Source organism: Neolamprologus brichardi, chromosome 13 (genome assembly GCF_056152115.1).
Source record: "Neolamprologus brichardi isolate AB-2024 chromosome 13, ASM5615211v1, whole genome shotgun sequence".
Lineage (NCBI taxonomy): Eukaryota > Metazoa > Chordata > Actinopteri > Cichliformes > Cichlidae > Neolamprologus > Neolamprologus brichardi.
In genome coordinates, this window is record NC_142116.1 from 8,178,209 (window position 1) to 8,194,803 (window position 16,595).

The following is a 16,595-nucleotide window of genomic DNA, read 5'->3' on the forward strand; positions in this document are numbered from 1 at the left end:
AAACATCATTGAATGCATTACAAACATGTTTTAATCAAAACTGGATGTTAAGATCTAATTACGGTGGCCCCTAGAGACAAAGCACGTACAAACTCCAAAACACATGCAAACTCCAAAACACTTGCAAACTCCAAAACACATGCAAACTCCAAAACACTTGCAAACTCCAAAACACTTGCAAACTCCAAAACACATGCAAACCCCAAAGCACATGCAAATTCCAAAACACAACGGAAGTGCTCCAGGACGCTAGGGGCAGTGTTGAGCTTTTGTTACCTAGTAACTACACAAGCCAGGATGTACCAATGACCGGATTTGGGGTCTGCAGCCTTAAAGGCCGCATTTTAAGGCCGATTACGTCACAGCGACACGACGAAGGCTGTCCCAATTCAAAGGCTGCTCGAAATGCAGCCCTCAAATGCGTCCTTAATTTCCCTGAATTTTAAGGATGGGTCGCTGTAGCCTTCATGGCCCAACATATCCCAGGTTTCATAGCGCGGCTGTGGTGTGGATAATTTTGCCGAAAAAAACGGCGGAAGCGGAGCCGCCGAAGAGTAAACTTTCAGAAGTAAGTACTGAATATTATGTCACTTATTTATGCGCAAATGTTTTTTATAATGAAGAACATTAAAACATTACTGTTGGCCACATGTCGGGAAAGTTATGTGACATTAGCGATGTTTGTACTAACTTGGTTTTAAAGCCTTTACTCCAAAATATACGCTGTTCAATAGTTGACTTTAATCTTACAGAGAATGTGATGATTTTATGGATAATTAAAGTCAGTCATATATCCACAAACACAACAGGCTGAAAGTCAGTGATGCTGCTCGGTTTGCAGTCCTGAATATCACGGCACAAGCAGGATTCACTGCAATGTTAATGTTAGCTATGTTATATTGCTGCCTCTGTTTGGTGGTGTCGAGCCAAATGGAGTTTAACGTGTGTTTGAACGAGCTGACGGTTCACTCGTTAAGCTGAAAGAAAGATGCTTTAATCACAGGAGTAACACATGTGTCCACTGTACCATCTGGGAACTCTTCTTGTTTCGTAATAACACAGTCCTCCTTCTTTTGTGCTGTTTTGTAGCAGTGTATACACCTGAGACTGTCACCTGTCTGTCTGTCCTGCACTCTCTCTCTTTTTCTTTCACTCTGATTGTGGAATAAAAGTATGAACATGTATTTATAAGTTACACTTGTGTTTGAATCCTGCAGCTTATCACGCATTTGATTTCCATGTGTGACAACTGCAAGTGTCCAGAGTGAGGACAGACTGAGGGACTCACTGCTGCACATCATCTGTGAGGCTTTGCACCCCTGATGATCCACCAGGACAAACTCAGCAGTGTGTGAGGAAGAGGAGGAGGAAGAGCCAGCAGCAGCTGACAGATGGAGAGAATAGACAGACTGTTCCCTGTTTGTGAAGGACTGCTAGGAAAGTTTAACATAACTAATTGTCTGTCCTGAATCAGTCTTATTAGGTAATGTCCAAATAATTTTATCATTCCAGTGTTTGCAGTGTGGGAGAAAGTACTCAGGGCCTTCAAGTTACACACTATGAAAGGAAGAAACAAGTTTAATATTCAGAAACCTAAAGTATGTATCAGCAGCTGAATGGACCTAAAAATAAATGTTTGTTTCAGTTCTATGAAGCCTTGAGTATTTTGGATTAGTAGCTCTGCTGTGTTTGTTGCATCATATTGCTGTAATTGTTTATATGCTTTATATATTCTGAGGTAAGTTGATCTATAGTGTTACATCATATTCTATAATGATGTTATGTGTTTGTATACTTTCTGCCCAGTTTGACCCATTTAGCAGAAGTCAGCCTGTTTAAGGCTCTGATATCTATTCTGTATAACTTAAAGCAGTTATGACATGGTCTGATTTTCTCACCCAATAAAGGAATATTCAATATATCAGTCTACTCTTCATTTTATCAGAAACAGTTATCACAGCTCATATAATTTCTTTTTACACACGTATGTAAGCAATGAGCCAAATTTAGTAATGCCAACATACTGAAGGAACAACATTTCTCTCTTATATATGATACACCTATATATGCACTGTCAAAGATACTTGTCTTTGAGTGAAGATTTAAGGTGATAAGACCTATAAATAACTGCAACTTGAATCTGTACTGAGGCTCAGTATTTGACACAGAGTTCATGTTCACTGCTGTAATAGCTAATAATGATTAATATAATAACTATAATATTGGCCATATTATATTTACATTACCAAAGTGATATGACTTTAGTCTCATGAACAACATTAGCTAATTGTTATTTACTAACTAATCTTAAATGACTGTTCAGTACAGAAATGAAGCCCAAAAATCATGTTTTACTGTCCTGTGGTCTCAGCCTCAGATACTTATCAAATCACACAAAGCTCTTGTAGAAACAAACAAACAAATGAACAAAATATGTTTTCCTTCATTTCTGTCAAACAAAGTTGTATGACACGTTTCCAGCGGTTAGTATCATGGTTGCTAGGCAACCTGGGAAGCACGACAGAGACTAGACCGTCCCATACAGACAAACTTGGCTTTTATTTTGCAAATCGAGCTCAACACTGCCCCTAGCGTCCTGGAGCACTTCCGTTGTGTTTTGGAATTTGCATGTGCTTTGGAGTTTGCATGTGTTTTGGAGTTTGCAAGTGTTTTGGAGTTTGCATGTGTTTTGGAATTTGCATGCATTTTGGAGTTTGCAAGTGTTTTGGAGTTTGCAAGTGTTTTGGAGTTTGTACGTGCTTTGTCTCTAGGGGCCACCGTATCTAATAACTAGATATGTAGTAAACACTGTGTTCCTGAAAATGCCTGAAGCATTTTAATATCTTTCAGCTCTTTTAGTTGGCTCACTTTCCATTTGGTTAATGGTCCAAACATCTAAAACTTTTCAGCTGTGTCAAGTTCTTACAAAATGTCCACTGAGTGCTACTTGAAACAAAATAAGAAAGAAAGAAAGAAAGAAAGAAAGAAAGAAATTAAAACTACAGTAAAGATGCAAAACACAAAGGCACACACATATACATTGTAACCCATTCACCTAGCAATTTTGTGCACAAGCTCTAACTTCAAACAAAAAGCTGTTTAAGCCATTAGAAGATAGTTAGTCTCCATTTAAATTAAGGGAAAACTCTTTGAAAACATGAGATAGACACCAAATAATTATTCCACCACATCATAAGGTAACACAAAGTTTCCGTTTCCCAAACTGAATCTGTGATCATGATAATTCTAGATCCTCCACTATGAATCTATTTTTTTCTTTTAATAACACTGATAGGACATTAAATCTGTGTGTGCATATTCTAGCATTTAACTACTTACTGTGTGAAATCCCCACCACTATCACCTCTTCTACTTCTTCCTCCTTAGACAATAGTCCACCTGGGGCACAAAGAGAACTGGGTGAGAACGTCTCAGTTTTTCCATGTGATAACAATCAGGTCTACAGTTTTACAGTTTTTTCAGTCTGCAGTCCAGTATCATTTATATCTACACAATGATGGTCCGTGTTGAGTGATCTGCAGTGGAGTTAATACATTATCTTCACCTCTATAGTTAGCAAAGTGAGCTCAATATGGCACAGATAAGATTTTTCTTTCCTTTTGACCACAATTTGAAAAAAGGAGCATCTGACGATACACCACGACTTTCAAACAAAGTCACATTTTACTCTCTTTTTAAACAAACTCTTAATACCATGAGATTTGATAATGATGATTTGCAGCCATTCAGAGCCAGCCTCTACTAATTGGTATATTCAGTCTATTGGTGTCTCTGACACTGCTCCCCCAGCCGAGTATCCTACACTTGCCACAATTGAGTGATGGATAATCTTAATCACTGCGCTGCAGACTTGAAAAGATCCAAAAGAACCCTTTTCGTATAAAGCCTCTGTGTTGGTTTTCTAGCTTAGCCAGTTGTCCGTGTGGACATCCCAATACTTTTACTCCTCCGCCACATCAAAATCCTGTCCAAGCACAGATACAGGTCATGTAGCCATCTTCTTCCATCTGAAGTCAATCATCATCTCTTTGGTTTTACTCCCATTCAGAAGCATATGATTTATCCCAGACCATTAGTCCCCTGTATTCCTCCTCCTGCTCATCACTTATATATCCAATCACTGAAGAATCATAAAAGTATTTCTGTAGGTAGCATGAATCAGAAGTATGAGGTTACACAGTGATAAGGAATGGAGATAGCACAGACCCCCCTCTACTGCCCACATACTGCCTTATATACCTGTCTGTGAGGTAGTCAGTAATCCATGAGATGGGGTACACGTTTACCCCATCTCAGTAGTAAATGCTGCTACTGAGAGTTTCTCTCTCAGTAGCAGCATTTACCAATGTCTAGAATTTCTGTTATTATAAAACCATCATATAACAAGAAGAAACATTTGAGCAAACCCAGAAGCTAGATCATTTTTGGCTCACACCCCTGTCAAGCAATTTTCATATATGGAAAAAAGTAGTATATAGCAGCTAGTGACAATTAATTAACACATACAAAGTGTCCACAATAGTTCAATATTGTTTCTCCCCCTGGTACTGTCCTCTTTTCTCTTTGAAGCTAGTGGAATTCTACACAGGTGACACCTTATCACACAGTGAGCACTGGAACGATACTGTACAAACGGGGAATAGAAGCTGGCAAGGAACAGTGGGCGAGTTTAGCAGTGGTTAGTACTTTGCTGTTGTGTTGTGTGTAGATATTTAAGAAAATCACTTTCCCAAGTGCAATATAATATTTTAATAGATAATTTCTTGACTAATCTCAAATAACATTGTCTCACCAACCCTGGAAATTTACTCAAACACATGTTAGTCGGGGGCGACTGTGGCTCAGGGGGTTGGGAAGCGTATCTGTAACCGGAAGGTCACCAATCCCTGGGCTCTCTGTCCTGGTCGTTGTGTCCTTGGGCAAGACACTTTACCCTACCGCCCACTGATGTTGGCCAGAGAGGCATGATATGGCAGCCTCACCTCTGTCAGTCTGCCCCAGGGCAGCTGTGGCTACAATCGTAGCTTGCCTCCACCAGTGAGTGAATGAATAGTGGCATTGTAAAGCGCCTTGGGTGCCTTGAAAAGCGCTGTATAAATCCAATCCATTATTATTATTATTATAGATGATCAGACCCATTAAATTTCATTAATTATTATTTTTATTTTATTATTTTACCGTCTAGATACCATGGGAAAAACACATCTTGCTCATTGCTACTGTCAATCAAGGGATAATCTAAAACCTGTAAATATAATTCAGGACCAAACACTTTTCTGTTCTGGGCTTCACAAAGAGTTTCTTTTCCCTTTGTTTGACACAGCCCTGGGATATCTTACTACTATTACCCTGATGGTAATCCAGTTTTGTTTTGTTTTTTCCAAAGCTTATCAACGCTCCGGCCATCAGGGACAGCATACAGCAACTGCAGCAACTGCACCGGAATGTGGAAATACAGGATGTGGAATATGAGTCGCCTGCAAACAGTGCACCAACAAAAGGCTTGGTATGTTTATACACATTCAGAAAGACCACTTTAGGTATTGGGCTGGGGACTTGGAGTATCACTTTGGGGGGGATAAAGGCTTTATAGTCAGTGTTCAGTTAAACAAGACTATTTGAAGTTCAAACAGAAGGTTAAATGTGTGTTAGTTTCAAGGTTAAGATCATGTTAGACGATGAGGGGATGTAATAGGAATTACTAACATGCTGATAGGTGTTTGCACTCTTTGTCATTTTGGAAATATTCTTACTGGCTTTGTTGCTTTTCTTGAGTAGCATGACCTGGCTGATATGTTCATGTCTTTAGGGTACAATTAAATTATTGTAGTCAGTTGTCAAATACACATGGGGAAATAAAATCTGCCCTTAAGCATCTCTACTCACCAATTAACAGGTTACATCTTATTCCTTTCTTTTTTATTCAGAATGTGTTGGGGAATATATGTGAAGAGTTTAAAGAAACATTTCCTAACATCTTCATATTACAAAACCAACAGTGTAAATAATATGGATGTTTTTAAAGGTCTTATCTCATAAATTAAACCCTAATTTTCATATTTTTAAAGTCTGAACTGTGAACCATGATTACAGAAGCCTTGAATGCCTTTCAAACAACTTTTTCAGATTTTATTCCCAAAGAAATATGTTTAGTGTGACAATATATAATTTATCATAAAAAAGTATGTTGAATTGCTGTAATAAATGTTGCTTTGGATGTGAAGCCGTAACCGACAGCACCCAAACTGACCCAACCTCCTAGTGCTCCTTGGCTTTTATACCAGGCTATAAAAAGAACACAGCGGGCCAATTATTAACTCCTGTAACCCTACACTACACACCCTCCCAAACAAGCACATACACATAATGATGTTGAAATAATGGGTGGGGCTCAGTACCCAGTGAGATGACAAGGCTGAAAAAGAACCTTTGTGGATGTAAATAAGTGATACCAACACAACTTTTATCATAAAATTTAAATTAAAACATGCCAATAATGTTACCATTAGTGGCATTAGTGGCACTCATTGTCCCTTTTTTAATCCTGTAACACATTTTTTATCTTTAAGCGAAAGAACGTTGATTCTGTGATTAAATACAAAATAAATAAAATATTTTATTTCACAGCTACACAGACTACGATCAGTGCCTTTGGTAAACATAAGGTTCGCAAAGATGTGTATGCTCAGTAGTTTAGCAGAAGCAGAAAGGAAGTAAAGCGTGTTGGACATGTGAGTTTTGTCCTGTTTTCAACAAATTCAGTGAAAAACCAATGAAGAATTTCCCTATCTTGTCACATGTTTTATCTTAAGTGTATCTAAAATATGACATATTATATATCATCTGTGCCATGGACCAAAACTAAAACTATAATAACTACATGAAAGACTAACTAGGTTATAGTATGTGATATATTGTAATGAAAAACAGCTACTAAAGAGGAAGCTTTCATTCAAATTTCAACCACTGCTGGTTTTGGTCTTCTTCATTAAAATTTACTAAAAATAATAAACATATAGAATATTGCGAGTTTTAACCTTTAATTATTTTCAAAATATATGTGAAAATTAGGATAATTAACTTCAACCAAATAGCACCTTCAGCCAGAGGGAGATGACGTTATTGTCACCACGCCACACGGAGAAGGTCAAAAGTCAATTCGGTAACATCAAAAGCGAGATGCGTGTGAGCGCCATCAACAAAGACCTCAGGAACTCCTGACTGGACGGTGTTGTTGCGTTGGTTTTTCAGCGTTTCCAGCACTGCATAGATGACTCTTGCTCGTTGTTCCTCAGAGAGCGGGTCCGCCCAACGATAACAGGGCAGCGATGGAGAGTGGAGCAGGAAATACACAGATGACATGTAGACTTTAACAAACTCCAGTTTTAGATAGGAGAGGTCCCTCTGTAAACACACAGGGAGAAAGCTTTAGTTCATATTCACGTCTCAGTGTAAGCCACCCAATCTATTATACTGACAGCATCCTCTACAGGTCTGAGCTGGTATTATGCATCCAAAGATGCGCTTCCACCATTTCACAGACTGTTACTGAGTTTAATTAATTAAACCAGGCAATGGATACTTCTTCAAAGCTACCTAACCAAAACATCCTATTTCCAATTTGTTCCCAAAAAGGAAAGCAGATCCCCAACATATCACTTTGTAATGGGATCTGTGTCGCAAAACCCTGTTTCTAAAAGAGTTGTAATAATGCATAAAATGCAAATAAATCCAGAATGTCTGGCCTGCAAATCATACAATCCCTTATATTTGATTAAACATGACAAAAAGACATATTAAAAACCTGGAAGGAAAAAATAATTAAAATTTTTACATGTTTCAAAATAGTTGGTACAGGCCTGATTAATATATTTACAGGTTTGCATATGCTTCCATCCAGACACTGGGGACGCTAGACCAGCGGTCCCCAATCTTTTTTGCGCCTCGGACCGGTTTATGCCCGACAATATTTTCATGGACCGGCCTTTAAGGTGTTGCGGATAAATACAACAAAATAAAACTAGTACCGGTACCGAAAAAAATAAGATTTATTCATAACACGGGTGAAAAGACCGAGGAAAACCGAGTAAACGATAAAAACAATAACAAAATAACGCTGAAAACCGATAAAAACCCTGAAAACCATACATTTCACACCTGAGCCTCAACTCTCGCGGCCCGGTACCAAAAGACTCACGGACCGGTACCGGTCCGAGGCCCGGGGGTTGGGGACCGCTGCGTTAGACCACCAACACAACTACACTTAAACTCAAACTCAGCAGATATTTAACAGAGAAATACAGTTTCTCAGTCATTTTATAATGACTGTCATTATACTATTTAAGCAAATATGTAGTTCAAATAATTTGCATTCCATTTTTTATATTTACACCGGGCCAAAATGTGTTTGGACACAGAGTTGTATAACTACACACCTACACGCACGCACCTTTTGTGCTCTGTTCATGTTAGTCTCAGCATCCAGCCAGGCACTCTGGAAGAAACACAGTTATTTGAATATTTAGTTGTTCTTACCATCAAACAAATGTGATGGGTCATACCACTTAACAAGCTTTAAACTCTCTCTATATATAATCACACATTATTTTTACTATGAGAATATTAAAAATAATCTCACAGAAATCATCTTCAACAAGCAGAATTTCAGCTGTGTTAATAAAGCAACGAAACAAAGGAGCAGTTGTTCAATCTTATTTGAATGACAAATGTGACTTTTCTCACCCTGAGAGCATCTAACAGGTCTGGCTGGTCCAACAACACAGGAAAGGTTGAAAGAATAGGACTGCATATTAGATCTGAAAGAGAGATAATGGCATTAAACCCAGAGCTGTGAATGTGATCGGTTTGGATAAGAACCACTGACAGTGCGAGCTACCTGCATTCTGCATTGTGGGCCTGTCCATCAGCAGTGCGTCTGCGAGCAGATGCCTGTGCAGAACCAGCAGATGGATGCAGTTTAGGCAGTGGAGGAGAGTATCTGGAAGGACACTGAAGAGAAAAAAATGTACTTATCACAAACATATACATGCACGCACATACATGCACACAGGGATATATTTGGAAGGCTTTATGGATAAGATATTCTACTGCAGGTGTTCAAGCACAGCGGCAGTCTTTTTTTCACTGATCTTCTAACCTGAGCTGTGTTTGCGTCCGGCTGTTGGCTGATTTCAGCTTAACAACAAGTTTGGGCTGCCGCCTGGCTTGGAGCATCTGCTGGAAAACACCACTTGGAGCTGAAAGGAGAGGAGATACACTGATTAATATAACATAAAAACTATTATTTTGTTTCTATTGTTTTTTCCTTATATTATTTTAAGATCAAAATGTACTGAGTCTGCCATTTCTCCTTACATCCTCTAGTGGGTGACGCCTCCACTGCTACATCCTTCTCATATGGAGTGCCACCATTCACAGGCAGTTCATAGGTCCTGTACACAGTAGATAATTCGATGTTTTTCAAGTGCGCACTTAATAATGTCAGTGGTTTTGCGCTAGGTGTCATTTTACTTCGTTAATCTTTTCACTACTGTAGGTGTCTAAAGAAAAGATATTTTGATATATTTTCGCAGCTTTTTCTACCTGTTCGGCACAGGATTTCCTGCATCATCTGTCAATTTGAGGAAAGCCCAACCACAGCTTAGGTCTCCTCTCTCCCCAGTAGACTAAAACAGAGACACTGTTTTTTCTTTCCTTATATACATTTTTGTAATTCGCAAAATTGTATGCACCCTTACATTTCGTATAAAAGTGACTCCTAATTCAAAGAGGATCCCGAGGTTAGGAGATGCAAAGTTGCAGCGCAGAAAACAGTCTCCATCCAAGAGGGTGGGCAAGATACCGGTCACCTTGAACAGACACACATGAACACATGCTAAATTTCACATTTCTCACAATTTCTTTTTTTTCTTTTTTTGCAGAGCCTCAGTACAAAGAGTCTGCAAATCAGTTTGTGTTGTAAGGTTACAAACATAGCAACCTCCTCATACCCTTGGAGAGAAGCTCCAGGTCTTTGGGCTCTTGGCGTTGTAGGCTGCCCTTATTATGTGGATGTTACTCAAAACCTGAAACACAGGGAAACTCATGTTGAAAAAAGCAAGAGAGCGAGGGAATTAGATACAAAGAGTTAAATCTGAAAAAAAAAAAAAACCTGCATAAAAATCTTCCTGTTTTATGGCAGAAACGTGTTCTCTGTTGTCTGAGTTGAGCTGAAACGTGACTGTTTCATAAGCTTACACACTTAAAGACACCAATACATAATTCCTGCCACTAAAGTAATCAAGGATATGAATTACTACATCCACACTAGCCCGGTTAAATTTGAAAACGGCATTTTTATCTGAAAACGCTCCGCGTCACACTATCGTTTTCAGTTGTTTTCACAGAGTTGTTGATCCACGGCTGAAAACAATTACGTTCCAGTCCTGCGCATGCATGAAACGCAAGACGATTCGACCTGCCTCATTTCTGTCTGCTGCTTATTTACTTTCCGGCTCTTTGAAACGTTGCGACAAAATGTTGAAGAAAAGCACTGAGTTTTTTAAATGGACTAACAATGAGGTGGAGTTGTTGCTGCGAGTAACACAAAAGTACAAAGTTGCAAAGCAAGTGAGAATTAAAGAATTTGAAGAAAAGCTATCTGGAGCATGTGCAAACTGATATTAATCTTTAATAGGGCTGTCAAAATTGAGAACAAACAAAACAACTGCTGTATAATGCCCTCCGCTATCATAGTTTAATTGGTCACATGACTGCATCACATGACAAAATGTATCATCAACTTTGAAAAGGTTCCGGGTTTGTTTCACACTGCTATGCAAAAACAGCGTTTTTGAATGTATCCGCTTTGAAAAGCGTTTTCAGAACGCTGCGTTTTCAAATGAAAACGTATTAGTGTGGACATGGCCTTTGTGTAACACAACAACAGAGGTTGTTTTCAGACCTCAGTTTCCCTAAACAGATGCTGCTGTAGTAAATGAAAGAAATTTGTCATCATGACCTCTTTGGGATTGAATTGTATGACACAAAATTACAGAAAACACTCTGCTACCTCATTGTTCAGAATATCCGGTAATTACAAACAGAAAGTTTTTTCTAATTCACAGAAAATGTGGACCCACTGAAAAAAATTTAAATCTATAATCTTTGTAGGGCTTATCCCGGCCTCTAGCCGTAATGTTTGACACCTCTGTTTTACCTAATACACCAAAAGTATTAATACAATTAATTATACTCTGAAGACATTTGGAGAAATTAAAGAACTGCAGTAAAAAATTACAGTACAAAAGAACGTAATAATGATCGCTCCAACCAAGGAAGAATGGAAGCAAATGTTTCCCTGATTCTGTTTGTAATAACGACAGTGGTATAAGCTTTCTGCACAAGCAAATATGCTAAGACATAAATTCTAGATGTGCAGATAAAGTTGAAATAGCTCTTTTTGAAGACTACCGTACACCACATTATACAGCACATTTTAGTCTATTTAGAGTGACGCAAAAAAGAAAAAACTTCATATAATGAAGCGTTCAGGATCTTTCTTAGTTCTCTAAATGTTTGTGACTTAGTACCTTTCTTGGTGTGTTGCATAAATTTATGTTGTAAAAATGTGCTCATAATGGTTTTAAATAATTTCTTTTTCATTTTTTGTCATGGACTAGTGTCTAAAATAAAAGTATACAGAGAAAACCATGATACCTGAGTTCCGTCAAAGGCGCAGAGGCGGACGTGCCGACTGAGGACTTGAACACCAACCCCAGGAGTAGGAATCATTCTGCAGCTCCACAAACTGAAACAAACATTTGTGCTGACCTGCCGAGGACGAACCTACACCACAGGAGAATCACACAGTAGGCAGGTTTATGACTATAGTTGCTGGTAAGTGTCAGAAACACAGGGACAAGCTCACCTTGCCAGTGTCTGGGTCCAGGAAGAGGTCTTTAAAGGAGAGCTGTGATTGGCTGAGCTGAGGCTGAATGTAATGACTTCCTCTGTATGTTACACCTAGTAAAGGACACAAAGGGCTACAGCTCTGCCCTGAAAGTCATGTAGCATTGGCTTGTTAGATAAATATTACTATTTACAGTGACAGCTGTTTCTATCAATACGGTAACAATAGGGTAAAAATTGTGCATCTAACTCACCATTCAATCTACTGCACCAAAATGATGACTACAGTAATAAAAATAACATCCAGTAGAACTCACCCAGTATAAACTCTTAATTGTTGAAGCCTGTGCAGTTATGAACTTGAATAATTTTAAATGTCTTTTAAACCAGCTCCTTTATCTCACAGTGTAAGCTGTTCAAGCTGTTTTAAGTTTTGGGTGTCATCTTAGTTTAAATCCAAATTTCCATTAAGATGCAACAATTTGTATAATTGTTGATTTTTCCAAATATAAATGTGACACATCCTGTGATTCCTGCTTCACTAATGCAAGGATTTGTTACTACCTTGGAATATATTACTTAGAATTTGGGAAATGTAATCCACATATTTTGCTGCTTTATAGAAAAATTATACATTGACAAAGTAATTGGCAGAAGTTGAGTAACTGGCATAGAAAAGTTTTCCCCTAGCCTTATAACAGCCACTTAACCTATAGGATGATGTCAGGCAGCACTAAGGGAGGCAGGTCTGTTCCCCACCAGTGGACCAGCAAGCTCTAGGATTTACTGAATTCTGCCAGTGCTTCCAAAACTGCACAGATCCCCTATTGTGGGCAGAGTTTACTTCATATTAATTTGTGAGTTTATCCAGTCTCCCTCTTTCTCTCTCTCTCTCTCACACACACACGCTGCATAATGACCTTCCTCCACCAGTAATTTATTGAGAGTTGATGGTCTGAATCCTGAAGGTATAGCACCCATGGCGGAGAGCACATCTGTTGCATCAATCTGTCACAGACACACGATAAAACCATAAAACGTATTTAACACAGCGCTAAAGATTGTGAATTCAGTATTTGCTGTTGGGAAAATTTATAGCAGTTTCAGTTCTTGTAGTTGTAGAGTATAGAAAGTCGCACCTCACTCAGAGCCTTTTTGACTGTAGACCAGTTAGAATGTGAAGCACTGTCAACAAAAACAAAAGAAACCAAGAATAATTATGTTATTCATTCACACCAGTAAGTAATATTTTTATGTTGCCATTAATCTTTATAAATGTAGTTTTCAAAATTATCTTCCTTTTCAACAAAGTCTCTCAAGTGCAGGGAAACACAGATCCTGGAAGCTTAATGCCATTAAATAAAAATTAAAAAAAAACTTTCAACCTCCATTTATCTGGATCATCAGTTAATTCTTCACTATCTTGATTTTCCTCCTCTTCCGACTCCTCCTTGTCATCATCGTCTCCTTTTGAATCTTCGTCATCATCATCATCATCATCATCTTCATCTTCCTCATCAACACTAGAGCCAATCTAACACATTATGGTTACATTTAAAATACAATCAGAAATCATATCCTGTTATGGTCTTGATCTTTTTTGTCAGTCTATACTAATATTAAAAACACAATGAATAAAGAAAACTGCTGCAGGCTGCATTTTAATGTTCTCAGTAATGTTTTATAATCCCTTCAGCTAAACACTTGTCTAAATGAAAATTCATAATGTTGGACTTGCTATCGTTGCATTTTGTACCTTCAGGAAGGTTTTTGGAACCACTCCTCTGCTGCCTTTAGTGTTCTGAGCCAGCCACCATCCATCTGCTGTCTTCCTGATAATCCTCAACACCTCCCCCTTCTGAAACAACAGGCCACAGAACACCATGTAAGTTCACATAACTCACACATTTATAACAAACAGATGAGATCAAACGTAGTTCATCACAGACGTGTCTAAAATTCAGATGTGAGGATAAACCTATCTTCCTAATCTGTTAAGTACTTGATTAAAAATTAACCGGCAATGGAATAAGATCCATTAACACAAAGGGATATCAAATTGGATAAGTGGAAAAAGATGGATGAATGGATGGATGGATGGACATAACGATTAATAAAGCTTATAAATTACACTACAGTGCACTAGACTACATGCCAATGTCTACCAGACACATCATAGAAATGTTTAAAATTAAAAAGGTATATAGTTTTCAGAAATATGTAAATTACATTTGTTACTTAATTCAGGCCTGCAAGACTTGAAGAAGAAGATTTGGATGGCTAGAGCGCCCTCTTCTGTTGAAACTAAATATTATACAATATCGCTTTTAACATGCAAGGGGAAAGAATCCAAGCTCTAAACGTCCTAAATATATTGCTGACATCAAGGCTGTTTGTGTTTTACCCGAACAGACAGATCTCCTTCCTGCTCTCCTTTGAAATCACTGAGGACCATGTAGATGCGAGCATCTGACTGAGATGGCGGTTTCAAATCTCGCCTCTCATCACCGCCAGTGTTGTTATCATTTTCTACATGCTCTTCTTCATTGTCGTTACTGTCTTCGTCATCGTCTTCTTCAGCACTATTTTCACTATCTTCCTTTGAAACATTACTGTGGACCAGGGAATAATTAAGTGAAAAAAGGTATTCTTGGGTCAGATTTGTCATTCAATTGTCATTGAATCTGTCAGATAAACTGATGCTTTGCAATGAAGCATGCAGATTAAATTATTGTGGGGAAGTCAAGGCCCCTGCAGCAAGGACTATAAAGTACATACACAGATCAACAAAAAAAAAAAACTCTACCATCCCAGTTTTCCTTCTTTGCAATTAGCACACATTTCACTAACCCTGCTTCAGTGCTAGGTCCCGGTGGCGACAGCTCCAGAGAGAGAGTTTTTAGACGCTCCACGATGTTTTGCACTCGTCGCTCCTCTTCCTGTTTCCTCTGATCATAATTGCCCACTGGAGCCAGCTCATCACCCTGAAAGATCAAGCACTAGCTTATGATGACTAATTAGCTACACTGCTGTCAACCATGCAACATTTTCCACAAAGATAAATTAATATATCGATTTGCTGCTGTAAGTAATGACAACTGCCTTAATAAAAACAACTAATATTAGTCAAGTAATATCACTGATTACTGCCAATTGGTGGCTTCGAAAGATTATATTAAATCTGTGTATAATAACAGTATTTGAAAAGGTTGAAAAGTTTCTTAAAGATTAGAAAACTAACCTTGCTCAGTTTCTTCAGTGTCCTTAGTGTCTCCTCTGCTGACATTTGCAGTTTTTGGCATCTGTTTGCAAGTAGATATCAAATTTTCAAGCATTCCATAAAGTAGGTGATCGGGGCATGTGGTAGAGAGGGTCATCATGCTGAAATATCCTTGGGCAGACTGATAACGAACTCACTGATGTACCCATTGCAGTGTGAGTATGTTTGTAATTGTTAGAAAATGCTGATACAATCCTGTATGGATTTGTGCGTTACTGGGTGAGTGACACTTTTAGCAGAAAACTCGTTGAGTGCTCAGCTGAGTAGAAAGGCGCTATATAACTACATACAAGGATTTCAATGTTGAAACAGGTGAGGGTGCTCATCTTAAGAGCATGGAAGGGCACTGCTGGTGCTCTGCCACAGTTGGTTACCTTCGAAAGGCCTCTTCAGTGGATCCAGCCTGGCTCTGGGCATCCTTCTCCAGACTGTCAACCTGTGAAAGTGTTTAAATCAATGTACAGTTAAGCGTTTATATTGATGACTATGTCGGTTTTTATTGTGGTTTACATTGCTAACTCACAGCAGTGCATCATAATGAATTGTTACGAACAGATGCTAATCAATATTTATGCTAGCGCATGCCACGTCGGTAAAGGGCTTATAAGACAAAAGTGTTTAGAGAAACAGTCGAGTTCAAGCCTCGGGATCACATCATTTCGAAAAAGCTCTGGTGGTACATCTGGTGGTACATCTGGTGGTAACTGTATAACGTTCAGTCCGAACAGTTTGGTACAGTCGCACCTAAGTTTAAAGCGTCGTTCTTGAACTGACCTGTTTTTTTATTTCATCCACTTCTCTCTGGGCTAGCTGCAAAGGTCCTCTTCTTTTTAGTGGCATTTATACACTTTTTAGGGTCACACGGTACGTGTGTTAGCTGATCTCCTAGCTTGCTAACTGACGCTAGGCTTCCAACAGTTGCTAAGCAACTGACTTCTTCGATTTTTTTTTTAAATTGTCAATGTAATTTCCGTGCTTATTGTGGGTTTGTTTTAGTCAGCATATTTCGCTTATGTAATATATTTTTAAATATTCGTAAATGAATTAACGCGATATTAATACAAAGACTATGTTTTCTGTTTTTTCCGCAATTATTGGCAGTTTACAAGCTTACATCAAGCTACCGCCGCCTACTGGTCTGGATATTTTCTCACGATTCCTTGAAAAATTACTGACGTTACTGCGACTTCATAATGTTGGAGTTGTTTGTGTTTAATGCGCATTAATTCAGATTCAGTGCCATAAGCGTAAAAATTGATCGGTCTAAAGCCAAATTTTGGATCAAAAGGCAAAACTACCATTATTGATTGCAATCATATATGAATCCAAATACCCTCTAAATTATGATGTAATACATTTCCATTTCCTCTAATACTAGTTTTTA

At 38.4% G+C, this 16,595-nt stretch overlaps 1 protein-coding gene across 4 annotated transcripts; it reads right to left on the reverse strand.

Moving 5' to 3' along the window:
- Positions 1-3,337: 3,337 nt before the first annotated feature.
- Positions 3,338-16,371, reverse strand: nphp1 (nephronophthisis 1). 4 transcript variants are annotated; one of them, XM_087850067.1, is made up of 21 exons: positions 15,986-16,370; positions 15,586-15,647; positions 15,173-15,233; positions 14,782-14,915; positions 14,336-14,543; positions 13,688-13,789; positions 13,317-13,465; positions 13,071-13,116; positions 12,852-12,939; positions 11,951-12,045; positions 11,740-11,868; positions 10,032-10,106; positions 9,780-9,890; positions 9,625-9,707; positions 9,397-9,473; positions 9,179-9,278; positions 8,918-9,030; positions 8,764-8,837; positions 8,471-8,515; positions 7,228-7,425; positions 3,338-3,399 (listed from the first exon to the last, which is right to left on the reverse strand). In XM_087850067.1, exons 1-21 carry the CDS (start codon positions 16,049-16,051, stop codon positions 3,370-3,372), a joined length of 2,046 nt encoding a protein of 681 aa, XP_087706193.1. In that variant the 5' UTR covers positions 16,052-16,370; the 3' UTR covers positions 3,338-3,369. The 4 variants fall into 4 exon arrangements, with proteins under 4 accessions (XP_087706193.1, XP_087706192.1, XP_087706191.1 ...); XM_087850066.1 differs by having other exon boundaries at positions 7,119-7,425; XM_087850065.1 differs by lacking the exon at positions 3,338-3,399 and having other exon boundaries at positions 7,045-7,425.
- Between the last annotated feature and the right edge of the window lie 224 nt (positions 16,372-16,595).

What these genes read in the sequence shown, in the direction of transcription:
- nphp1 (XM_087850066.1), bottom strand. Translation starts at nt 16,051, where the DNA reads ATGCCACTAAAAAGAAGAGGACCTTTGCAGCTAGCCCAGAGAGAAGTG. An exon ending in TGGACCCAGACACTGGCAAG is followed by an intron (nt 11,869 to 11,950) that starts GTGAGCTTGTCC and finishes CCTGTGGTGTAG; the next exon opens with GTTCGTCCTCGGCAGGTCAG. An exon ending in GGAAATCCTGTGCCGAACAG is followed by an intron (nt 9,474 to 9,624) that starts GTAGAAAAAGCT and finishes TACTGTGTACAG; the next exon opens with GACCTATGAACTGCCTGTGA.